Source organism: Gopherus evgoodei, chromosome 7, assembly GCF_007399415.2.
Source record: "Gopherus evgoodei ecotype Sinaloan lineage chromosome 7, rGopEvg1_v1.p, whole genome shotgun sequence".
Classification (NCBI taxonomy): Eukaryota; Metazoa; Chordata; order Testudines; family Testudinidae; genus Gopherus; species Gopherus evgoodei.
Genome location: NC_044328.1, coordinates 40,995,611 through 41,022,810, shown reverse-complemented (window position 1 = coordinate 41,022,810; position 27,200 = coordinate 40,995,611). Strand labels below are relative to the sequence as shown.

General features: G+C 47.0%; 1 protein-coding gene across 1 annotated transcript; it reads right to left on the bottom strand.

Moving 5' to 3' along the window:
• On the bottom strand, nucleotides 1–24,395 carry PLA2G12B (phospholipase A2 group XIIB). Its single transcript, XM_030570122.1, has 4 exons — nucleotides 24,170–24,395; nucleotides 19,487–19,575; nucleotides 17,296–17,461; nucleotides 1–227 (listed from the first exon to the last, which is right to left on the bottom strand). The coding sequence occupies exons 1-4, from the start codon at nucleotides 24,393–24,395 to the stop codon at nucleotides 109–111; spliced, it is 600 nt and encodes a 199-aa protein (XP_030425982.1). The 3' UTR covers nucleotides 1–108.
• Between the last annotated feature and the right edge of the window lie 2,805 nt (nucleotides 24,396–27,200).

Below are 27,200 nucleotides of genomic sequence, written 5' to 3'. Positions count from 1 at the left end.
TACAATCATAACTTCTCCAGTTCAGAGGGCTGATGGAAAATGGCTTGCTAAAGAGCTGCAACAGAGATGGAATGCATGAGGTCATCTCTGGCCAGAGGGCTGTGCTCTTCAAAGTTCCTCTTTCTCTTCCTCATTACAAATGCAGGCACTTCTTTGGCTGTTCATGAAGGGTCGGCAGCCCAGAGTCCAGACAGTGTTAAACACTGTATCTGCTACAGATTCACAAGCTGTCAGGAGGGAAGAGAACAGGCATGTCAGCAGTGGTCTCACCCTTTCATTGCTGGTTAAAATAGTGCCAGGACTGACCTCAAAACCAGTGTGGATTGTGTGGGGTACTGCAATGCCCTTTTGTCTTTGTGTATAGTTCTATTTCTCGCTGTCGGCTGGATTTAGGAGCCATTTTGTTCCCCGTGTTGCTGCAGTCCAGTCTCTAACAGCTGTGCTCGCCCTAAGAGAGACTTTCTTTTTGTTTTTTCTTGTTGAAAGTGCGTTATTCTCTTTGCGTATGATGACATAACAAGTGAGCTCCTCAAAAGATCTCCCTGCATCAACTCTTCCCTACTTATCAGCCCCTCCATTTGACCATGCCCTCGTCTAAACTAAGCTTTTACCCCTAGGCAGTTTCTCACATGGCTATATCACTCTCACAGTGGGAGCAATAGTGTAAACCAGGTGCCAGTGGTCATCAGCATTTGACATGGGTGTTATCTAGACCTGCTCTGAGCAGAGCCAGATGACACAGTGGTTAAAATGTCAAATGGCCTGGAGTTAGGGTTGCCAGTTTTGGTTGGATGTATTCCTGGAGGTTTCATCACATGACATCTTTTAGATTAATATTTAATTCCTGGAGACTCCAGGACAGTTCTTCAGAGTTGGCAACTCTAACAAAAGGCTCACTATTGAACTCCCCAGCCAGGTAGATAGATGAGTTAATACTAAACTCCACAGGGTGGTCATTTTCCCTGATGGGCTGAAGACAATAAAATCAGTTCAGAAACAGACTTGGAAATAGTCCTATCCCGTGGCCTTCTCTCTCTAGTCCGCTTGCAGCTCCTCTGGCCATTTCTCTGCAGTTCTGCCACTGTAACTCCTGCCACCTGGGACAGCCTTTCTGATCCCCTCTGCCCTCCTTGTTACCTCAGAGCTCCCCAGAGAATCTCTTCTCTTGTTTTACTTAATTGGGTTTGGGGATATGAGTATAAAATGTATAGGACCATATATATATATACACAGAGAGAGAGAGAGAGAAGAAACATTCCCTGCCTTTGAGCACTTAAATCTAAGTAAGACACAAGAGGAGACACAGGGCAACAGTTCAGGAGTAGGGATGACTCATTGAAGAGGTGGATTGCAATAAGGGATGTGAAAGAGATGATGGCTGACAGGTGAGAAAAGGGAGATTGTTCCAAAGACACTTAATAGAAGGCACAAGCTGAGGCCATGTCTACATCTAAAATTTTGCAGCGCTGGTTGTTACAGCTGTATTAGTACAGCTGTATAGGGCCAGCGCTGCAGAGTGGCCACACTTACAGCAACCAGCGCTGCAAGTGGTGTTAGATGTGGCCACACTGCAGCGCTGTTGGGCGGCTTCAAGGGGGGTTCCGGGACTAGAGAGCAAACCGGGAAAGGAAACCAGCTTCGCCGCGGTTTGCTCTCTCGGTCCCGGAGCCACCCAGCAAACCGCAGGGAAGGAGACCTGCTTGCTCGGGGTTCCGGGACCGAGAGAGCAAACCGGGAACGCCGCGGTTTGCTCTCTCGGTCCCGGAGCCAGCCAGCAAACCGCAGGGAAGGAGACCTGCTTGCTCGGGGTTCCGGGACCGAGAGAGCAAACCGGGAACGCCACGGTTTGCTCTCTCGGTCCCGGAGCCAGCCAGCAAACCGCAGGGAAGGAGACCTGCTTGCTCGGGGTTCCGGGACCGAGAGAGCAAACCGGGAACGCCGCGGTTTGCTCTCTCGGTCCCGGAGCCAGCCAGCAAACCGCAGGGAAGGAGACCTGCTTGCTCGGGGTTCCGGGACCGAGAGAGCAAACCGGGAACGCCACGGTTTGCTCTCTCGGTCCCGGAGCCAGCCAGCAAACCGCAGGGAAGGAGACCTGCTTGCTCGGGGTTCCGGGACCGAGAGAGCAAACCGCGGCGAAGCTGGTTTCCTTTCCCGGTTTGCTCTCTCGGTCCCGGAACCCCGAGCAAGCAGGTCTCCTTCCCTGCGGTTTGCTGGGTGGCTCCGGGACCGAGAGAGCAAACCGGGAAAGGAAACCAGCTTGATTACCAGAGGCTTCCTCCTTCCACGGAGGTCAAGAAAGCGCTGGTAACTGTCTACATTGGATTACCAGCGCTGGATCACCAGCGCTGGATCCTCTACACCCGAGACAAAACGGGAGTACGGCCAGCGCTGCAAACAGGGAGTTGCAGCGCTGGTGGTGCCCTGCAGATGTGTACACCTTCAAAGTTGCAGCGCTGTAACTCCCTCACCAGCGCTGCAACTTTCTGATGTAGACAAGCCCTGAGACTAGGAGGAGAACTAGAGTATGTCTACATATGGAGTTATTCACCAGTAACTGTTGTGCTTTAAATTCACAGCCTAATCTGTATTGTCTTTGAAGTGTAGACAATACAACAGATTCAGCTGTGCTTGTGCAACCCCTTGTGCAGTCAAGTAAAGCATTGGTGGAGCTTACCCCTGCTTGAAACCAGGCTAAACTGTCTTGGTGCAAATTGTGGCTGATTGGGGTTTACTCAGGCTGTAGGCCACCGATGTCTGTAATCAAGGAAAAGTCCTAGTGTAGACTAGGCCAAATCCATTGAAGTCAATGGGAGGCTTTCTATTCACTTCATGGGGGGAGGGATGGCCTACTAAACCCAGGGTTGTAAGTTCAGTCCTTGAGGGGGCCATGTAGGGAATGGGGATAAAAATCTGTCTGGGTATTGGACCTGTTTTGAGCAAGGGGTTGGACTAGATGACCTCTTGAAGTCCCTTCCAACCCTGATATTCTATGATTGGGCTTTGAATCAGGTATATAGGGAGGAGTAGTAATGTGAACTGATTGTGAGGAAAGATGACACAAAGTGGCTGGCCCTTTAAGTGAAGTAGCCCTGCTCCCCTGATGAGTAGGCAGGTTAACCCAGGTTGCCTCTAATGAGGGGCACGGCAACACCCCAGTTCAAGGATAACAGGGGAGCTGCAGAGAGGCAAACCCCTAGAAAGGGGCTGTGAGAGGAGCCTAGGGAAGGTCCTGAAGAGAGCAGTGAGCTCCTGTAGTGATTACCCCAGGAGGGGAGGATATCATTTTGGTTGACTGCTTTTATTTTATGAAGGAACCCTGAGGACTTGTGCCCAGGAAAAGGGAGCTCAGAGCATAGCTATGGAGGGAGCAGGGCAGCAGCCGCTCCCTCACCGAGCACAAGTGGCACCTTTTTAATCTTACTCACCTGGGAGTGGGCAGGGGGTGGGGAGAAGGCACCACCCGCTGCAGTGCTTTTACTGACAGGGCAGCGCTCCAGGTCTTCGGTGGCACTTCAGCAGCAGGACCTTCACTCGCTCCGGTGGCACTGAAGCTTCATTGCCGAAATGCCGCCGGACACCTGCGGAGCGAGTGAAGGTCCTGCCGCCGAGGTGCCACCAAAGACCCCTCTTCCCTCCACCTGGCTACGCCACTGAGCTGAGCACCTGAGAACCTGGCACAGAACAAAAGGAGATGACTAGGACTTAAAGCAGACCCTCAACATCTCCACTTAAAGACTGGGTGGAGTTTTTCTAAATATTAACAGACATGCAACAGAGGCACTTGCTATGTTTAAAAGCTGTCAGTGGAGTAACTACTGAGGACCTTGCGGGGAGGGTGTAATCCTGGCCTTTCAGGCCACACTCAGCCAGCAGAGGGTGATCAAATAGAACTCTCTGATAAAGGGCTATCAAAACTGACAAAAGCAGAGTTGTAGGTAGGGTTTGTGTTCACCTTTGAAGATAAGAAGGAGCTGGGGGGTGGGGGTGGGAAATGCACTTTAGCAATAAGATCCTCAGGCCTAGACTCTCTTTGTTCTCTTTAACTTGTTGCTGTGCCCATCTTTGGTACCTCTCTGCAAATGTTTAATCATCCTAATGAGACAGGAAACCAATGGAGGGAGGCACTGTTTTTCAAGTCTGCAGTAGCAGCACTCAAGTATGAACTTCCCCATTCATCTTAATTAGGTGTTAGGTTTGAAAAACAAATTAGTGACCGCTTAACCACCTCATTGCTGGCTGGCTGCACATGGGGACCCAGCCAGGGAGACTGCATACCATTTGTGACAAATGCTGGGATATGCAACACGTTAAGGAGCACATCATGGGTTAGACTCACTAAGAGGGTTCAATGTTGTACAAATACTGTTTTATGCCCAAATAAATGTTAGTCTCTAAGGTGCCACAAGGATGACTCGTTGTTTTTGCTTATACAGACTAACACAGCTACCACTCTGAAACTTGTTTTAAAGGACTGTCCTTCAGTTGGCAGGTTTAACTTTTGACGTCTTCTACCCTTCATTGTACACATTACACTGCTCTCTTTAATAATAATCTCTACATTGTAAACCATCAGTGTTTAAAAATAAGGGCCATTGGAGCATTGAAATCCTGACAGTTGGCTTTCTCTGGGATTTGCTGCAGGTGAGTTCCCAGTTGAGAATGGGGGATTTTTACCACTGTTGTAGCCTTTGTCTGGGGGATCACTGAAAACAGTAAATGTAACTTTTTGATATGGGCATTGGTTGGTAAGCTGCTGGTTGGTGATTTCTTGGATCTCTTGTTTCCACCAATATCAGAAGGCAGCACTGGACATATCTGGGGCATGTACTTCAGATGGCAACACACAGGAGCTGTTAAGGGGATACTAACAGGTGTGAGGAAACCACGGCACCCAAGAGAAACTTTATTCTGCTCTCCCTGCTAAGGGTTCTTAATCTATCTCAATCCCATAGACCAAATGGAAACAGCAGCAAATGATAGAAGAATGGAAGAGACTGTTTTCCATGCTGTGCTCCAACATTGGTGTAGGAAGGATGTAATAATAACAACTGATCTGGGATCTGGATGTCTAGAGTTGGTCCTGTCACCCTTGACCATGTCCCTTTCAAAATCCTTGATGAGTAGTGCCCATTAATGGCAGTGAGTGTGTCACGGCAGAACCCAACACGCAAGACAAAAGAGTTAAAACAGGCTTTTCAGAGGACAGGTCTACGCTATGGTCTTCTCCCAGCATAGCTGTAGACAGTTATACTGACAAAACTGCACTTTTACCTGCGTAGCTTGTTTCATGCAGTGGGGAGCTGGAACAAGCTATGCTGCCAAACCAGCATCCATATTCAGAGTGTTTGACCAGCCCAGTACAGTATATCAATATAACTACACTGCCAAAGTGCTGCTAAGGTAGACCTGGGCTCAGTCACTAGAGAAAATGACCAAAAGATAGGCAGAGGTATTAACACCTGTCCTGATAAATTTGGACCTTTTGAGGGGGGGGAATCCTCCCACATCTCTTCCTCCCCCCATCCCCATTAACTCCCTCAATCAGGACCGGCACTAGGGGTTTGAGCGCCCTAGGCGCATGGCAATTTCACCGCCCTGCGCGCTGGTCCCGCGGCTCCGGTGGAGCTGCCGCAGTGGTGCCTGCAGAAGGTCCACCGGAGCCATGGGAGCGGCCGATCATCCACAGGCATGACTGCGGCAGCTCCACTGGAGCTGCGGACCAGCGGACCCTCCACAGGCACCACTGCTGCAGCTCCACCAGACCCGCCTGCCGCCCCCTCTGGCAAAATGGCACCCACCAATTACTCTGGCGCCCTAGGCGATTGCCTAGGCTGCCTAAATGGTAGCACCGGCCCTGCCCTCAATCACTCAGAACCTCATATCTAGTGACCTCTGACTGAGGAGGGCTGTTCACAGCAACTTCTGAGATACTTATGGAGCTAGGAATTGTGGAAGTGTCAGTTGCAAGCACAGGTCTCCATGGCAGGGCTGGCCTTACCATGAGGCGAACTGAGGCAGCTGCCTCAGCTGCCAGACTTGGGGGTGGGGGGGTGGGGGCACTAAGACCCAGAGCGTCGAAAATTGTCTGCTGCTGATGCATATGTATTCTCTCTGCTCTAGATGCGTAGAGATGGTGGAGCACTGTGCCGGAGGAAGGAGGGCACAAGAGACATAACAGGAAGGCAGGAAAAAAGTGAGAGGGAATAACAGAAAGTAGTAGGAGCTGCAGGGAGAGGGAGGAGGAGGAGGAGAAGCCTCTTAGGTACCTCTCTAGCACCCCCAGGAGCCTGGATTGATTAACACCAACTTCTCAGGGAGCTTCCTGTTTCCTGCTGCTTCCCTGAACCCACTTGAGGAGAACAGGCAGTCAACTGAAGTAGCGGAAGCCAGTTAGGCCCTGAAGACACTGATATCTTCCCTCACTCAGGCCCTGCTACCAGCCTGCTTATTTGTCCCCTTCAATTGAGTGAGAGCCACTAGAGCTGGCACAGAACAGCAGTCATGAGGGAAAGAAGAAAATGCCCCCTGGGATGGCATTCAGAAAAAGAAAGAAAAGTTTCCTTTGCTTTCTATTTAAGCAGGAAGGAGATCTCCGGAGATACAGACACAAATGTTCACAGTGAGCCTTTCAGCCCCAGTGAGGAGATGCCTGATCTTCCAGTTACTCAGAGTGCAGGTGACTTGGCAGCTACTGCAGCATCCATATCTCCATCTCCAATGGATGTAACCATGCACATTCCTGAAGAAAAGTGTAGATCAGAGAAGAGTGTGGTGGAGGCGCAAGAAACAGCTGCTGATGAGTTTAGTTTCTTAAGTCTAGATGATCCAGGACTGTGGACCCACTTGAGCAGTAGCCTGAGGGACTTCCTTGTTTTGATAGGCCACAGCAAGTGGAAAAACTTCATGTTCCTCAAAGACAATGAAAATAGAAGTTTCCATCCAACACATTACTGGCGTGAAATCCCCAATTGGTGACAAGGTGGTGAGGCCATGGCTTATGTACTCAAAAACCCAGAATGCTGCATACTGTTTTTGTTGCAAACTCTTCCAGTCTAATGTTCCAGCCACACTGGGTTTCCAGGAACAAAGGACTGGAAAAATCTGGCATGCTATGAGAAGGCAGCAAATCACCAGAGAGCATTCCATAGGTAGAAAGAGCTTGAGATGAGACTAAGGTTAACAGCCACCGTAGATGATTATCATCAAGAGAAGATTGCATCAGAGTGTCTTTACTGGCAAAATGTTCTGAAAAGGCTCATTGCCATTGTGAGAATGCTTGCTACCCAAAACCTAGCACTGCGTGGCACTTCAGATCAGCTGTATGTGCCAAACAATGAAAACTTCCTTAAAATTGTGGAACTGACGGCTGAGTTTGATGCTGTACTCCAGGAGCATCTAAGAAGAGTCACCACCTAAGAAATGTACACACACCACCACCTTGGAAAAGCCATTCAAAATGGAACCATAAAGTTACTGGCAACAAAAGTCAAACAGAAGATTGTGGCAGATCTGAAGTCAGCAAGATATTACTCTGTTATTCTGGGATTGCACACCTGACATCAACTATACGGAACAATGCCTTAATGGTGCATTTTTCACTAGGTTCTGTTGTTGTTACAAATGTCGCTCCAGTCAGGGCCAGCTCCTACTTTTTTGTGGCCTCAAGTGGCGAAGCGAAGGAAAAAAAAGATGAAGTCGATTGGTGGCACTTCGGCAGCAGCTCAATCGCGCTGCTTCCTTCAGCAGCAGGAATTCGGTGGCAGGGCCTTCACTCCCTCTCTCCCTCTTCGGTGGCACTTCGGTGGCAGCTCAAAGAGAGAGAGGGACTGATGGACCCGCTGCCGAATTGCTGCCGAAGACCCGGATGTGCCACCCCTTTCCATTGGCCGCCCCAAGCACCTACTTCCTTTGCTGGTGCCTGGAGTCAGCCCTGCCTGCAATGGTGACTGTCAGAGAGGCATTTTTCTAGAATTTATTAAAAGCAGCAAAGAATCCTGTGGCACCTTATAGACTAACAGACGTTTTGGAGCATGAGCTTTCGTGGGTGAATACCCACTTCCTCAGATGCATGTAATGGAAATATCCAGGGGCAGGTATATATATGTGTGCTAGCAAGCAAGCCAATTACAGAACCAGTTTCTCCTCTCTTGGTTTTCACACCTCAACTGCTAGAACAGGGCCTCATCCTCCCTGATTGAATTGACCTCGTTATCTCTAGCTTGCTTGCTAGCACACATATATATACCTGCCCCTGGATATTTTCATTACATGCATCTGAGGAAGTGGGTATTCACCCACGAAAGCTCATGCTCCAAAACGTCTGTTAGTCTATAAGGTGCCACAGGATTCTTTGCTGCTTTTACAGATCCAGACTAACACGGCTACCCCCTGATACTAGAATTTATTGACATTGATGATACTACAGGAGCTGGTATGGCAAAAGCTTAAAAAGCTGGAAAATACGGGAATTGCAATAGCTGACATGAGAGGTCAGGGCTATGATAATGGTGCCAACATGAGAGGAAAGAACAGAGGAGTGCAGACACGGATCTGAGCATTAAACCTTTGAGCTTATTTTGTCTCATGCAGTTCTCATTCATTGAGCTTGGTGGTCAGTGATACAACATCAGCTTCTAGTGAGGCTGCTGAATTTTTTAATGTAATTCAAAAGTATCTATTTTCTCTGCATTAACTCACTGATGGCAAATTTTGAAGCAACATCTGAGAACATCCTCTCTGACGCTGAAACCACTGAGTGCCACACGATGGGAAAGTTGAGTGGAGGCGATAAAGCCTATCAAACACCAATTTGGAAAGATAGCTGAGGCCATAGTTGCCATTATGGAGGATAATGCTATGGTAGGAACTGTTCATGGGAGAACAATGGCAGAAGGAAATGGAATCATCAGAAACATACATAACTTCACAATTTCTGTGTGGCTTAGTGTTGTGCATGACATACTGTTTTGAAATAAATGTGTAAGCAAGAGACTCCAAGGTGTTGACCTTGATATATCTGGACCAATAGAATGACTGGACAAAGCAGAGTCATGCCTACTGTCTTACCAGTCAGATGAGGGATTTCAAAACGTTTTGAAGAATGCACAGAAGTTGGCAGAGGAACTTCACACTGAAGCTATTTTCCCACCCATTCAAGAACACAAGAGTCACCGAAGAAGACATTTTGATTACGAGGCACAGGATAATCCCATGTGAGACCCCCAAACAACCACTCAAGTTGAATTCTTTAACCAGGTGCTAGATTCTGCAATACAGTCCGTTGAACATTTCATGCAGCTCAGGAACCACAGCAGTATATTTGGGATGTTGTATGATATTCTAAAACTCCTCACTATACCTGAAGAAGATCTACACCAGCAATGCAGGGCACTAGAGACAGTGTTGACACATGATGACATGCATGCTATTGATGTGAGTGATTAGGTGACGAACTGAAAGCCCTTTCAGGATACATTTCAGCAGGATCACTCCCAAAGGCTGTTCTGGAATATATGTGCACAAATAAGATGACCCCCTCTTTCCAAACGCTTGCTTCCCACCTCAGGTGCCAAATGTTGTGGGCTGGCCCTGCCACAGGGGCAGAGAATGCTGCTTGCATCACAGTCACAAGGGGAAGCAAGGGGTCTACCATGCTACAACTGCAATTCAGCCACTAAGCAGTCCAAATCTATGCCCAGAACAGGTGTTTCTCTCCTCATCTCTCTGCATCTCAGCTCCAAGAGTGCCCCTTCCTGCCTCCTGATCCCACCAGATTTGCCAATTTTCCTTTTGTTCATTAGGTTCAGGGTTACACCAATTGCAGAGCACTAACCCGTGCCAAATCCTTACACTCCTTCCAATCCTCTTTCCAACTGCCCCATTTGTCTCTTTCCCATTTTTTATTTCACTCCTGCTAGCAACTTACCCTCTGCTTAGGCCAGTTCCAAGCACTCTCCTTCAAACCAGTTTTCAACCCACATTTGTGATGCCTTCTAATGCTGAGCCCCCTTCATGGGGGCTTCACTCATTCCTAGACTCAAACTGCTGTCTCACTACCTTTCTGAATTAGATTAGTGTGGTGGTGAGGTTTTTTTTTATTTGTTTAACCACAAAGGATACTTAGTCCTAGATAAATCTGTGTTTTTAATATGCCTTGGTTGAAGTATCTAAGCACTACAGAGAAAGGAAGTTTCATATTGATTCTGCCAAAGAAACCAAATTCTCTCATCTCCGTCTATAACCCCATGCATGCTTTGTTTTTATGTGGATGTGTTCTGGTGCCAGGGAGCTCCACAGCATGGGTATACCCTCCACTCAGAATACTTTGTCTGCAGCCCACAGGAATTTCATCTCGATAACCATGAGCTTCTGTGTCCATAACTGTTGCATATGCCTTGTTGGATTGCGGAGGGAGAAGTTGTCACTAAGACATGTAGGTTTCAACTATTAAATGCCTCACAGGTCAGGATTAGCACCTTGACTGGATCCAGAATTGGATCGGGAACCAATGCAGTTCTTTGTTGAAAATGTGCCCTACCAATTCATTTCACTTAGCAGCTGGGCCTCAGTATAATAAACTGTGGCTTCCATGTAGCCTTTGCCATCAGTCCCAAGTAAGGTGAACTGCAGCCGTCTAGCCTGGATATGATGAAGGGTTGTGACACCTGTGGCTGAATCCACATCAGAGAGGAAAGGATGCAGTCCTCTGGGCTAACTGAAGATGAATCAAGGCCTTCTGACCACTGTCCACTATTGAGTGCCTAAGTAGTGCAATTAGCCCAACAGGACCACTAGATTGTCCATTGCCTCGACTATCAGATACACACTCACAAGAGAGGTGAAGTCACAATACTTTTTGCTCCTCAAATTGTCCCTGCTCTGTTGATATTGCTTGTATTGTATTAAGTTCCAGGAGCTGATTCCTGGCTACATTTGCAGCTGTTTCCCTATTAAATATTTCTACTTTTGGTCACCTCCTGAAATTCACAAAAATGGTCGTATCAGCCTCAAAATTGGTAGCTACTTCTGAGACAGGGTTCAAATTTCTCTACCAAATTTGAACAAATCAGACAAAGGGTTCAGGAACTGATACCCTAAAAACAGTACTTCAAGAGAGCTCAGGGTTTTAATTTTTTTTTTAATATAAGCAAAATAAGACGGATATGGAGGTAGCAAGAACCTAATTTACTGGACTTCTTAGCAGTGAATTGTGACAGCACCAGTGTTTCGTAGTTTAGACATATTACAAAAGTTGTTAATCTTTTGATTAAGAACATTTATTAAGGAAGTTTGGTTTCAGCAAACAATTTAAGGTCTTTGGCAGTCACTCTCAGAAGCATATTCTGGATAACTGCACTAGAAAAGTCTGGGGAATATTAATATGAGGACTGTGAACACCTGCCATGTGGCACTACCATGAGGAGGCCCAGTGATATGAAGAGGCGCACTCAGAGGTATTTCAGGAGCAGGTGCTGAAGCATAGTGCTTCCCTCCCTTCCCTATTCAATGAGCCTCCTTGTGGCTAGCACGCTAGGATCTGTCACTCTACAGCAGCACCAAAGCTGTGCCGCTGTAGCACTGTAATCTGTGTCAATGGAAGGGGTTTTCCACTGTAGTTAATTCATCTCTCTGAGAGGTCATAGCTAGGTTGATGGAAGAGTTATTTGTTTCCCCCCCACTCGAGCCCATATCAACCCAGCTGTGTCTGCAGTAGAAGTTAGGTTACCTAACTATGTTGCACAGGGCAATGACACTTTTCATAGCCCTGAATGATGTAGCTAGGTCCATCTAATTTCAAATGTAGCCCAGGCCTCCCCTCTCATAAGCCACATGAGGTTTGCTGGCAGGAGAAGGAGGAAAGCTTCATGTATTGTGTTTCTAATTTAAACTTCACCATTCTAGGAAGGTGATATACACTCAAGCCATTGAGATTTGCCTGTAACTGTCACTTGATTTGTGAAGGAAAAGACGGTTACTCACCTTTGTAAATGTTGTTCTTTGAGATGTGTTGCTCATATCCATTCCAATTAGGTGTGTGCACGCTGTGTGCACATTCACCGGAAGATTTTTACCCTGGCAACACTTGGTGGGTTGGCTGGATCGCCCGGGTCGCCCCCTGGAGTGGCACCGCTACGGTGGTGAATATATACCCCTGCCAACCCAACCGCCCTTCAGTTCCTTCTTGCCGGCTACTCCGACAGTGGGGAAGGAGGGCGGGTTTGGAATGGATATGAGCAACACATCTCGAAGAACAACAGTTACAAAGATGAGTAACCGTCTTTTCTTCTTCGAGTGCTTGCTCATATCGATTCCAATTAGGTGACTCCCAAGCCTTACCTAGGTGGTGGGGTCGGAGTGAGATGTTGCAGAATGTAGAACTGCTGAGCCAAATGCCGCGTCATCTCTGGACTGTCGTACCAATGCATAATGTGACGCAAAGGTGTGGACCGAGGACCAGGTAGCTGCACGACATATCTCCTGGATGGGTACATGAGCCAGGAAGGCGGCAGATGAAGCGTGAGCCCTAGTAGAATGTGTGGTGAGGTGGCTCATTGGAACATGAGCCAAGTCATAGCAGGTGCGGCTGCACGACATCACCCAAGATGAAATCCTCTGGGAGGAGGCAGATAGGCCCTTCATTCGATCCGCCACCGCGATGAAGGGTTGGAGTGTTTTACGAAAGGACTTTGTTCGCTCGACATAAAAAGCGAGAGCCCTACAGATGTCTAGGGAGTGCAGTTGCTGCTCTCGGCGTGAAGAGTGTGGCTTTGGGAAGAAGACCAGAAGGAAGATATCTTGGTTGATATGGAAGGCCGATACCACTTTAGGGAGGAAGGCCGGATATGGTCACAGCTGTCCCTTGTCCTTGTGAAACACTGTATATGGGGGGTCAACCGTGAGAGCCCGAAGTTTGGAGACTCGGCTTGCCGATGTAATGGCTACGAGGAACGCTGTCTTCCAGGACAGGTACAGCAGCGAGCAGGTTGCCAGCGGCTCAAAGGGAGCAGCCATAAGTTTGGCTAGAACAAGGTTGAGATCCCAGGTTGGGGCGGGGCGCTGGACCTGTGGGTATAAATGTTTCAAGCCCTCGAGGAACCTCAAAACCATGGGGTGAGAGAAGACCGAGTGGCCGTTCTCCCCTGGGTGGAAGGCAGGAGATGGCCGCCAAGTGCACCTTTATTGATGAAACAGCTAGGCCTTGTTGTTTTAGGGACCAGAGGTAGTCCAAGATGGTAGGAACCGGTGTCTTGGTAGGAAGAGCATTACGCTGCTCACAACAGCAGGAGAAATGCCTCCACTTGGCTATATAGGTTAACCTAGTGGAAAGTTTCCTACTACCCAGGAGCACTTGTTGTACTGAGGCAGAGCAGCGTAGCTCGGACTGGCTTAACCCTGCAGCAACCATGCTGTTAGGTGAAGAGACTGCAGGTCTGGATGGTGAAGTCTGCTGTGGTCCTGAGTTATGAGATCTGGCCAAAAAGGTAGGGGAATTGGGTCGGCCAGCGAGAGGTCGAGCAACATGGTGTACCAGTGTTGCCTTGGCCACGCTAGAGCGACCAAGATCAGCTGGGCTCTGTTTCTGTGGAGCTTGAGGAGGACCCTGTGGACCAGCAGGAATGGTGGAAAGGCTTAAAGGAGATGTCTCGTCCACGGTATCAGGAATGCGTCTGATAGGGAGCCCAGGGAGTGACCCTGGAAGGAGCAGAACACATGGCATTTCCTGTTCTCAGCAGGATGCAAAGAGGGTCTATGCGGGGAGAATCCCACTTCCGGACAACAGAATGGATAATGTCTGGGCGAATCGACCACTCGTGAGACAGGAAGGATCTGCTGAGGTGATCCACCAGAGTGTTCTGAACCCCTGGGAGAAAAGACGCTACCAGATCAATCGAGTAGGCTATGCAAAAGTCCCAGAGCTGGATGGCTTCCTGACAAAGGGGGGAGGAACGTGCGCCGCCCCGCTTGTTTATGTAAAACATGGCCGTTGTGTTGTCTGTGAACACAACGGCCTTGTATATGCTCTTGAACACCTGACACGCGAGGCGGACTGCCCTCAGCTCCTGTACATTGATGTGCAAGGTCAGTTCTTGAGGTGACCAAAGGCCTTGGGTGCAAAGATCCTCGAGGTAGGCTCCCTAACCAGAGATGACGCGTCCGTGGTCAGGGCTATTGAACGTTGAGGTGGGTGGAAAGGCATCCTTGGGCAGACCAGGGCAGGCGACTTCCACCAGTCAGTGAGTTTATGATGCTCGGGGTGGATCATGAGGATCAAGTCTATGCTGTCTCTGCCTGGGTGGTATATTGAGTTGAGCCAAGTTTGAAGGGGACGAGGCGTAGTCTGGCATGTTTGGTCACGAACGTGCAGGCCGCCATGTGACCTAGGAGGCCGAGACAGTGTGAGCCAAAATTGTCAGAAAGTTTTGCAGGCTTTGGATAATTGATACCATCGCCTGAAACCAGGGCTGTGGTAAGCAGGCTCTGGCTAGAGTGGAGTCCAGGATGGCCCCAATGAAGTCTATTCTCTGAGTGGGAACCAGAGTGGATTTTTCTATATTGATCATCAGGCCTAGTTGCCTGAATAGGTAATTGATGATGCCCACATGACGGGTGACTTGTGTCTCAGAGGTCCCTCGAATAAGCCATCGTCGAGATACGGGAATTGGGGGAGGGCTGGAGGAGGATGTTCCCACCACCGCCTCATCTGAAGAGGAGGAAGAGGAGAGGCCAGGTACAAGAGGGTTCTGCGTGGGCTCTTGTTCTTGGCGTGTCAGGTTCAGGTGGTCCTGAGTTATGAGAGTCCTGTCAGCAGAACGGACGCTTCATCCGTACCCGCAGGAGGTGGGCAGCTTACAGTCGCCTCTGGCACCTGGTGTTCAGAAGGCACGGAGCGTGGGGCTTCCGGGTGCGCACCGTGGGCTTGGTGATATGCCCAAGGTGTCCAGAATGACCACTGATGAGGCCCTTGTTCTTGACCTTGGGTCTCCTGGAAGACGTGGCTGGGCACATCTGAGTCACGGTCCTGTGCATAGGAAGCACTGTCCGTGTGAGATGACACTGAGGTGTGTCTAGATGGCCAAGGAGAAGCTGAGAAACCCTGAGAAGGGACCAAGTCTCTAGACGATCTCTCTTGGTGCGGCACTGGGGAGCCATCATAACGGTACCGTGAACGACACCAGGACCTGTGACCGTAACGGTGCCGGGAGGTCAACCGGGATCTCAAGGCTTATCACCTGGAGTGGCTGCGAGAGGCGCGGTGCCGGGAATGGGATTGGTCCTGGGAGTGCCGGGCTGGTGAACGGGACGCTGAGCGGTGCCGCGAGTGCGACCGGTACTGTGATGGAGAGCAGTACCGGGACTGCGAACGGCGTCAGGACCAGGAGCAGCGACGGGACCTAGAACACCGGTGGGACCGAGATCTTGATCAGTGCCTCTCAGCAGTGCCGACAGAGGGTGGCCTCAGCAGGGCAGGCTTGCCAATAGACTGAATAACCCGCACCAGCGGTGCCGGGGGTTGAGGCAGTGCAGACTCCATTATTGCAATCAAGTCTCTCGCTGTGGAGAAGGTCTCAGGCATGGGCGGGATAGTGAGCTCAACCACAGCATGTGCTGGGGAGCTTTCAGGCACCAGACTCGACGGTCCTTGAGGGATTGGAATCGACGGTGCCGCGGCAGGTGTCGGTGCTGGGCAGTCCGATATAGGCGGGTGCTTCAACTGTGGTGCAGGCAGCACTGAAGCAGCGGGACTCTTATGCTTCTTGACCCCAGTGGCAGGGAACAGTGCCGAGCCGACATCGGTGCAGCCAATGGTCGGTGCCGAGGGGCTTTAGCGGTACCGGGGCGATCCGGAGCCAAAAGAGCGCTTCTCCCTGATAAAGACTGTTCAGCGCTCGGTGCCGAGGGCGTTGGACTAAGAGCTGCCTCCATAGGAGCTGTCTGAGGCGAAAGTCCCACTCTTTCTTCGTCCTCGGCTTAAAGGCCTTACAGATCCGGCACTTATCTGAGAGATGGGATTCCCCAAGGCATTTAAGGCAGGAGCTGTGGGGATCTCCCATTGGCATCAGCTTATGGCAAGCTGAGCACGGTTTGAAGCCCGGTGACCCAGACATGAGCCCCGGTACCGGGTGGGGGGAAGGGGCTAATCCCCGATCCCCTCGCTACTATATACACTGAATAGTTTTAGTCGTTTCTATAATAAACTACAACTACAGAGATTATAACTATATACACAACTATTAATAAGGAAGTACGAGTAGCTAGGGAAGTGGAGATCAGCTAAGCCGCGCTCCACTGTTCCAACGACCGACACGGGCGGTAAGAAGGAACTGAAGGGCAGTTGGGTCGGCAGGGGTGTATATTCACTGCCATAGTGGCGCCACTCCAGGGGGCGACCCAGCCAACCCACCGAGTGTTGCTAGGGTAAAAATCTTCCGGCAAATATGCACGCGGCGCACGCACACCTAATTGGAATCGATATGAGCAAGCACTCAAAGAAGAATCTGTATTTAGCTTCAGCCAACTGCTTTTCAGCCAACTTCTCTTTCTCAGACACTGGGGCAGCTGAGAGATGATTTTTGTCTCCATTTCAAGATTAAGAGAAGAGAAGCTGGGTGGATGTTGGCATTTCAGTGGCACTACCCTCTATGGTATCACATTCTCCATGTCCCCTCCCCCAAAGTGGCTTTACTTGGATGTAAACATTAATAAAGAAGAGGTAGCAGCCCTTCAAGAATGGTTGAGAGAGTTTGAATCTTGAAATTGGGGCTTATAAATGTAATATGTTAATAAGAACCTTTTGTAATAAAGTTAAATACTGTGGAAAAATTATCCCCTTTCTAAAACATTAACATTGAGCCTTTTAAACCTGGCTAAGGGATTTGGACACCCATTTCCCATTGGAAAGTAGTAAGAACTGATCATCCCCGTAGGGTGGGATTTTCAGAGCCACCTAAGATAAAAATGAATGGCTTGGGGCTGTTTTATTTTTAAAATATTAATAAACTTCAAACATAAGCACATTAGGTAATGGTCTGGGACAGATCTGCGTTAGAGAGGAGGGAGGCAATGTTCAAGCAAAAGTTAGGGCTAGCTCAGCCTTTTGATCTAAGTGTATTTCATCTAAGTGTATTCCATCTAAGCTGTGATAGCACTGCCACAGCTGAGCGGCAATGTCCTATTGCAGTCACAGCAAAAACCTGCTGCTGTGTTGTAGGAAAAGGATCTCCTGCTACTGCTCCTCTGGAAAATGGGGCTGGAGCCACCTGCCTCCCACAAGAGTGGCCTAGGTGCAAAACTCACCTTCAACCTTGGAGACAAAACCAAGACTCCTTTTGAGGTCTGAGCAGATGGAGTGGAGACACCAGCGGAACTTAGCATCACAGCGGTATTTGTTGGCTCCGCAGGTGTCGTAACAAACATCCAGCTGGTTACAGCACTTAGTCATGGCAGGGATGCCTAAATCCAACTGGATGCAGAGGAAGAGAAAGGGAAGACAGCACTGCTCAGGCATTGTACTTAGTGAAGGGTACACTCCTCTCCAACGGTGGTGATGCCCCTCTTTCCCCAAACCATCAAATGCTGCTCCTTGACCCAAAGCTTCTGCTATACAATTCCAGTGTTAATGCCGTAGTTGTAACAAACAGAGCTATAAGGTCAAGAACAAATACACTTTGGATTTTTGGTTTATACTTTCCCATTAGTGTGCATGGAATAGGCACGAGAGTTACGTGGGCCTGTTCATATCAAGGTGGGAATGACGTCCTTATTTTCTAAATTACTTATTAGAAACTGTTTCTCTTCCTCGTCCCTGATGTAGGGGTCTAGTTTCCTCTCCTTCCTTCTAACACTCATGAATGCACATGCATGCAGGAGATGACAGAAGCCTCTAGAGAGGTTTGTGGTGATGTCCAGTTTAAGGAACTAAAATAACTTCAAAAATAGCCCACAAGGGATTTTTTTTTTATTTTTATTTTTTTTTTTTTTTACAGAATCTTAATTGGTGCAGACCCTGGTGGGAACAGAAAATGGCTAATTAGCCAGGCCAGCTCTTATAGAGGCTCTTCAAGGAACCATTCCTCATGGTATAGATCAGGGGTTGGCAACCTTCAGAAGTGGTGTGCTGAGTCTTTAATTATTCACTCTACTTTAAGGTTTCGTGTGCCAGACATACATTTTAATGTTTTTAGAAGGTCTCTTTCTATAAATCTATAATATATAACTAAACTAGTGTTGTATGTAAAGTAAACAAAGCTTTTAAAATGTTTAAGAAGCTCCATTTAAAATTAAATTAAAATGCAGAGGCCCCTGGCCTGGTGGCCAGGACCCAGGCAGTGTGAGTGCCACTGAAAATCAGCTCATGTGCTGCCTTCGGCACGCGTGCCATAGGTTGCCTACCCCTGGTATAGATTAACTTTTGATTTCATTAATTGCTTTAAAAATAACCAAGATACAAAGCCTGGAAACGAGTTGAATTTAGTACTCAATATTGAGGCAGGGAGCTGTAGAAAGGGACCAAAGGGCTGCATAGTAGGAGATTTATGAGAGCAAACACCAATTCACACCTGTAAATAGGCTTTGCAGGAAACACCAGGCATTGCCATTTATCTCTAAGCTTTGAGAAATTGACTGCCTTGCACTGAATGTTCCCTACTTATCTGGGTTTCCATTGAGTGGCTTCTATTGCACCAGTGCTCCGTAGCTAATGCATGGATTGCCATGTACCTTCTGAACTGCTTCCCTGATGCAAGCACTTGCTTCTCCTGAATTTATCTGCAAAGAAGACTTTATCCTCCAATAAATACTAAGACAATTGGAGTTTGTATCATGCATTCCACACATGTAATCTGACAGGATTATTCATCCACCATAAGCAGCAGCACCAACATTTGGGAGCTGATTGCTCTGCTGGTTAGCAATCGGATAGTAAATTAAATGGTTACTTAAAGTTACATTTTCCTTCCCTTGCCATCGCAGACAGCCATCTCCTTGGCAGACCCATGCAGACAATTTAGGGACGCACCCCATCCATGTACCTATCTGCTCCACCGATACGACTTGGACTCCTTATTCATTCCACGGGTGGCGTACCTGAGCCCACTTATCCACTGACACTTTAAATACCCTTACACCACAATCTGGGTCTATGCCGGTTATGCAATATGTATGTATCTTTTCATCCTTGCAAATAATAGCTGTAACTACCCATAACCCAAGCCTGACCCCAGATGTACAGTACCGTCCCTCTCAACCTGTATATATTTCATTTCAAACATTTACTTTAATAAAAATTTTTAAATATATGACTATCACAGCAATCTTTGGAAAGGTGAGGATACTGCTCAGAGCTGCTGCAGCCAAGAAAAAAATTCAATAGTTATCATACCAATAGCACATGTCCTAGCTAGACCAGATTCTTAACTATTTTTTAAGCTGATTATTCCGGTTAGTGAATTATTTCATGGGGGAACTAGGCGTTAGCAGCAGTACATACACTTTCTGGTACCTTGAGACCAAGGAAGTAGGAGCTGCAGCCATTGGGCTCTTGTGGCTTGTAGTTCGGTCTGGGCATTGGAGCCTTCCCTTGAATGACGGAGAAATGTGAAAAGTTAAGGATGAGAGATTGCAGGGGTGTCGAACTTAGAAGTAAGCACATGTTCTTTGCTTTTGATTTCCCATAGGCAAAGAAAAATTATACGACAAGGATCTTAAATACAGCCTTCTATAGGCATCCTAGTTTCACTGAACAGAGGACCATCACCCACCTAATCTCTGCTTTAAAGAAGAGAGGCAAAACTGCTCTTTTCAGATCAAGTGAAAGACAGTACAACACTCCCTGAGGACCTGGTTGTTCCTCTCTCACTAACTCTTTATGAAGGGCTATGGCATTGCTGGATTCCAGTGTTTACAACCTGGTCCAGTCCTCCTCCTGGACAGTTACCAGTCTGTTTGTAAATGGACCTAAATATGAGTCCCCTGGGTCTCTAACTCAATTGAGTCTGGGCTGAGTCTAGCTACTATTCCTAGCACTGGGTCTCCAGGTCACATTCCCAGGCTCAGGCCTCTTCCTGAGTCCTTCTCAGGGACAGGACTCTGTATTCCAGTTGCCTCAGACCTCCTGAGCCCCCTTATCTCTTCCAAATGTTCCACCTGGGCTATATTCAAGTAGTAAAGAGGGGGCTATCCACTTCTGTGTAAATGTTGGTAATAGAACCCTCCACAACGGAGTTAAAATTTCACCTGCTGTTTATTTCTTTCATCAGAGACTTGAGCCAGCGATGGGCTCCCTAGCATTGGATACTTAAGCCACATTAGATTACACTGCCCATTTTTACTAGGGTGACCAGCTGTCCCGATTTTATAGGGGACAGTCCTGATATTGGGGCTTTGTCTTATATAGATGCCTATTACACCCCCCCCATCCCAATTTTTCAATTTTCTGTCTGGGCACCCTAATTTTTACACAGACCCATTCAGCACAGTGCTGGAAATCATAACTTCTAGAGCTCTTAAGTGTTAAAATGGGTCCCTTGGACCAACTCTGAAAGGAGGCAATGTGCAGCAAAATGCTGCAAATCCTGCTTGCCTGCCCATCCACAGAGCCTGACATCTGAAACTGGGGGAAACTGTCCACAGAATTTTTATTTTTAGCCCATTTTTGCTTGAATGCCTGAGAGTGTGGCTTTTCCTTTTTCACCATTGACTTCTTAAAGAAATACCTTACTATCCCTCCCAATATTTTTCAGCAAACAACCACATAAACATAACACCCCTCCTTTTGGTTACATGTCACTTTGTGCATTCCCAGTCCTCAACACTACAGCCCTCTGCTGGTGAGAAATCCGCTAAGAACCATGTTAGCTGGCAGCCAGGAGAAGAGAGATTCCAACTGCAGAGAGAATGAAATTCTCTCATCAGCATAAGATGATATGACCATTACCAGTAAGTCTGACCTTCATTTCAGCAATATAGACTATTAGCAGCATTAGTAGGCTGAAAAAAAAGAGCAGTGGGTACAGTTTGTAACAGTTTGCCCTGGGAAGAAGAAACTAGATCTTTAATTCCTGATGGAGTTGCAGATGGCTTGCCCTAGGTCAAGGGATTTTGCATTTATTCTTCCTGTGAACAAATTCATTTTATCTCACATTCTGGATTTTCCCCTAGCTTGCAACTTCAAATGCTTGACTTGAGGGCACAAGCATGGACAAAGTACTGTAGGACTGCATGAATCATCAAAAACCTCCAGGATGTGCTGCCAATATTTCAACAAGGGATTTTGCTAATTTCCACTTTAGCCTGTGACTAATCACTTGTCCCACGAGAACACATGCTAGCAGAGAGGAGAGTGAAGAAGGGATCTACTTGTTTGTTTAAAAGGGAAAACAAATACTTTCTCATGACTACAAACAAGGAGGGAGGTTACATCATGTAGCAAACATACATCTGCTCTTCTTGCTAGATTTGTTCCTGACAAGTAGATAGAGAGAGTTAGAGGTAGTACAGCAAATATCCAGTGGGAATTCTTGAATGGGAGGTATTGACGTTTGAGTGCCAAAACCTCACAGGGCACCGCTGGGTACAGAAGGCTGGGGTATTTTAAATAACTACTGTTTGGTCCATTCCAAAGCCAAAATTTTGCTCTTTCGAAATCTTTCTGAGCCAGTGGTTTAGGTAATCCTGGCAAACAGAGGGGGAACCTGTCAGGCAAGGATCTCAATCTTCCCTTTGCAGTGGAGGCAGAATTTTTAACATGGGGCTCCTCGGGTCTCCCTCCAGCACTTCTGTGATTCCTCTTCTAGAGGAGGCATAAAAGACCTTAACAAGGGAATGTCTTCTCTCCACCTCACAGGGCATCTTGAGCCTTATCAAAGCTAAGAATCGTTTTCCCTTAACATAACTTAAATGGGGATAATTATTTTAACAAGAAATACGCTCCCCAGGCATTTGAGCTGCTTTCTGTTCTGTGGGCACCTGATTCTCATTTCACTTACCATGGCATCTCCATTTATGTCAAAGGCTTTCCTTCTGATTCTCCTGTGTGAGAATAAATGGAGATACCTGTGTGAGGGGAATTAGGTCCATTGTTTTATGCAGGATCAGGTCCTAAACTGCTTTCCTACTATTTGAAATGCCTCCTGAAGTAGTTGGGACTCTTGGGTACACTCAGGGCTGGCTCCAGGCACCAGCTTATCAAGCAGGTGTTTGGAGTGGCAACTCCGGAGCGGGGCCGCACTTTCAGGTATTTGGCAGCAATTCGGCGAAGGGTCCCTCACCCCCGCTCGGAGCAAAGGACCTCCCACTGAATTGCTGCAGATTGCGATCGCAGCTTTTTTGGAGGGGGCGGGGGGGCCGCTTGGGGCAGCAAAACTCCTGGAGCTGGCCCTGGGTACACTGACACTACAGGACTGGAACCATAAGGTTTTGTGAAACCTAATCTGAATATAACTGTTGTCTGTTCCAGTACATTTAAGCACTTGCCTGGATAGTGGCAGTTACAGCTGTCCCCTGTCACACAAGAGTTCTCCTTATGGTTCATCAGACCCACAGGCTGCTACTGTCACAAAGCCCTGGCCTCAGCTTGTTGGCAGGTTGCCTGCTAGATTCTTTTCCCCCTACAGTGTTTAGTGGTAAGACCTCCCTTGTGACACATCTCCTATGTTCTTCAGCATAAGTAGGGCAATTGATTTCCCAGAGGTCTGTTGGAGTCTAAAATGGCAGTTGGTGAAAGCATCCTCAAATACATTCAAAGAAGCTTTTCCCTAAATTCTGTCTCAAAGACAAACTGACTTGTACTCCTAAAACAATCAAACAAACCAACCAAAAAACCTGAAAGCCTAAGACATAGCAACTGTCTGGAACAGCCTGAGTGTAAAAGGTTCTTGTAATAGTGACAATAGATCTTATTTATCTTCCAGTTCTCTTGCTCCCTCCTCCCCTCATTGTTACTAATCTTAGAACTAAAGAACTGCTGAATAATTAAACTCTGATGACTGCAGAGACCACTGCATCCGGCCTGGTCTGCTGCCTGTGAGAGTCATTTCTAAGCTGATAGATTTGTACAGCTAGAGCCAGGAAGACCCCCTTTCTCCTTGTGACTGTAAAGGCTTGGCTGTCTAACCAAACTGGCGTGGGAGGGAAAGGAAGCTTCCTTGTGGAAGATGCTGATTCTGAAAGTTCCCCGGATGATGAGGAGCAAATCAGAGTTACATCTGTCCTATGCTGACCTGCTGTTCTTCTGACCTCAGAATGGCTGAATCTAAGCATATAAACTTGATACATGTTACAGAAGCAAACAACATCACTGCGTTATACAAAGTCCTTTCTTACTTAGTGTTTTGAGCCTAAAGTGTGCTAGGGGTTGGTCCCTTATTCGGGGGGTGGGGGGGAGGGTAGAGGGGAGCAAAGTTGGTCCCCTCTGCTGAAGAGTTGTCCCCTGGTTTGGAGCCCTAAAATGACTGAGAACTGCCATGTGTTAAGACACCCATGTTCTCTTCTCTCCCGTTATTCCCAAAAGTCCAAAGGAGTCTCTTTAGCAAAGCCCATAGTCTTCAGGGCAGGGCAAATTGGCCCTTGGCTGTTCCAGGGAGGGGAAGAACAAGCTTCCCCACTGTGGTGTGGATATACTAGGCTTAGTTATCAGCACAGGGTTGAATTCTACCCTCCCCCAGTTAGTTTCTGACTTGCTAATTCAGTGTTAGACACAGAGTTCCCCTTTGTTTTAAGGAATTCTCTATCAGTGTAAGTGTCATGAACAGAATCCATCATAGCTCAGGGGAAAGGCTGTAAGTTTAAAAACAAGTAAAAGGGAGTTTGAAAGGAAAAAGATCAGGAAAAAACCCCACCAAGAATTCTGATGGGGAAGCAGAGAGTTAAAGAGGCAGCGCCAAAGACTCCATTAGTATTAATTTAAAAAGCTAATGGAGTGTGGACAGTGCTGGGAGAGCAATGTGCAGAATTCAGTCAGAAGTCCTAGAAACAGATACAAAAAGTACAAGATTTGTGTCTCCAGAGAATTTCTGTTGCATTTGCCCTTCCCATCTTCTGGCTTAAACCTAAAACTGATCGCCAATATCTTGCCAGTAAGAACTGTTACTGTTAGGCCTGAAATAGGTGCACCAATTCACAGGACAGGTGCCTGAACCCACAGGGCCCTATGGAAAGGAAAGAAGCCACTTACCATATCTACATCTGTACTGACAAATCCCATTTTTTCCTCCTAGCAGCTCTAAAAAAGAGTCAAAATAGCCATTAATGGTTTCAAAGCCATCTCTGATAGTCCCAATGCCCCAGTCTGCTAAGGATGATTCCTCTGGGGCAGCTTGGTTGACTGGGGTTACTTCTTCATCGCATCTTCCTAGACTCAGGGCCAGGCACAGAACCACTGTCTTGACAACCTGCTTCATCCTGCTGTCAGACCAAACAAATCCAGGCTCCCGAAACTCTAATGCACAGGCATGTAGTGAGATGGAAGTGAGACTGGGTTGTTTTGAGTACAGGGCATGTATACTCCTCTCTCTGATGGACTTTAAACACTGCTGTGGTAACCAAAGTGAGGTCACAGCAATTAGCGAGTGCAAAGGTCAGACAAAGTGGAGATTCGGTCCAAGTTCAGCTCATAAAACAGGAGAGTGGAGGACAGTTGTGTAATACTGTGAAATGGTTCAAACACCTCAGCATGGGGCATTTAGCCAGTATTTGGATGGGGCAGGAGGGAATGTCCCTCTTTCAGTCAGAGCATGCTATTGGCCCATGCTTCTCTTCATCAGGGGATTGGTAACTACTCAAACACCCCATTCAGTTAGTGCATTAGACAGATGGCCACAAAACCTTTCCTGAGTTTTTGTTTTTTAAATCTTCCCTTTTCTTTGGAATTGGGGTGGGGATTTGTGTATCCTCTCTAGACTTTCTATGCTAAGATGGTGGGGCAAGAGCCTGATCAACAAGAATGTCTCTGCTGGAGGTTTTTGTGATCTGGTAGACCAGGGACTGGGCCTTCCATGAGGCCCCATTTTGCAATCAGGGCACATTCCACAGCACGCTGGTTCTAACACTCTTGTAAAGCTACTTTAGCTTAATGACCACCTACTTTACAGCATACTAATAGATGAATGACCATTCTCCTTACGCTTTTGCTGGCACTCCTGCAGTGGCTAATGTAGCAGTAGTCTGACCAACTCTACACTGCGGGGGATGATTCCTGAGGATCTCTTACAGTGTCTCACATAGAATGGTACTGAGGCACCTGTGAATCTTTGTTATAAAGATTAATGTACTGTCAGCCTTGCTTGCTTAAATATTACAGACCAGCAATAAGTGACCATAATATAAATATAACTTGTGGCACTTAAAACTATACCTGCTAGGGACTCCATTCCACAGCATTGTTGTTCCTCCTGGTCCTGAGATGGAGCCAGTTTAATGCATTCATCTGGCCTCCATATCAGTTTAAGCCTTTGCAGAAATTAAACATATTTAAATCAATGCTTCGAGCCCCTCGGTTACAAAAAAACCCACCCCTGATCCAGTGGATTGCTGTCTTCCTGAGTCTGCAAGCAGCCTGAAGTGTTAGCAATCCCACTAATCTCAGTGGGGTATTAAATGCCATGGGCCAGATTTTCTAACAGCTCAGCTCCCCTGTAGGCACTGAAAGAAGTGGCTTCTTTACAAGCCTCACTGCTAGTTTAAATTTTCTTTATATGATATAACAGAGAACCTCAGTAACCTTTAACTATGGTCTGAGTTTACAAATCTTTCACAAGTAGTCATTGCTCTCAAAAAGCAGTAGCATCAGTGGGCATTCGACTGTGAGTAAAGATCCACTGAGATAAGGGGTTGTAGGACTGGGCTATTTGTTCACTCTGTATTTCAAGACATTCCTAAATGGCTTGAACTACTGCTAACAATTGAACAATGACCACTCTCCTTGCTGTTTGCTTCGGATGTGTTATCAGTAAATGTTGACACAATGAAAACCAGGTTCAAGTCATCATATCTTTCTCTTCTACTGAATAGAGCAATGCAAGTATCAGAATAATCTTTCTGCACAAACTACTAGACTCTTTCCCCCCCGCCCCATAGAATTTACTATGCATGGAATGAATAACTCTAAAAATCTATAGAAGCATTGGAGGTCTGCTGCTGTGATGTTATGCCTAATAATATGCCTTTCAAAGATAAATCTGGATGTGACTCCATGGCATTCCTTCTAGGTACCAAACACTGGTTGGGAGGTAGGGAATGTGAGGACGGGGAAATTTGCCATGATTCACAAGCTGGCTATTGCCTATGGCCTTTGCAGTTCAGTGCAGCTGTCACTGAAACTAGCATTTAGCGTAGAGGAAAGGTGGTGAGGAAAAAAATCCAACATACATAGTGAACGGATTCTTCAAAACACCTGCTGGTGCAGATCCTTTAGTTCTGAGCTGACTTGTATCACCATCTAACAGCAGTGCCCAATGGGATTGTAGTGTACTATATCTGTGCCTTCCCCCTCCCCCCTTGAGCATTCCTTCCTTCAATTCAAGAAGTTATAGCAAAGTTCTGAAACAATGGAAAAGTTGGGCAAGTAGTGCAGATCCACCAAAGCAACCATCTTGAAGAACCACTGTTGGTGGTTTACTGTACTATTATTTTTTCTTTAAGCACTGCCTGCTCCCCAAAGTGTAGATCTGATTTTTAAAAGGAAAATCCTGCTGGCATTGCTGTACAAAGGTGCAGACTGAACTCCAGGTACAAGGGGTGGCACATAGGGCTCTGTCTTTTGCTTAGTTAATACAAGTATGTCAATTTGTACAACAAAAGCAAATTGTCTACTATTCATAGAACTGGGCTTCTTGCTTGCCACAAGAAATAATTTTAATACATCTTCAGAGTCCATGTGGAACAATATATATTGATTTTATCTCATTTTATCTATTGATTATTTCAATTCAAAGATCACTCAAAATATTTTCTGTTCAAGAGTTGCTGCAGTCTAACTGTGAACATACTTTTAGATTTAAATTACTTTTAAATATAAAATCCATTTTGTTAACAGAGCCCAACTATGCTGGCAACCAAAACAATACAAAACTGTGTTAGTCAAGAGACTAGGGAAATGAAACCTAGCATATTTCTACTGTCCAAATAGACTAATGCAGAAAGTAAACAAGTAAACCTAAATTTGTTCAACTTTCAGGGCCAGATACACAGGTGATGTGAATTGATTT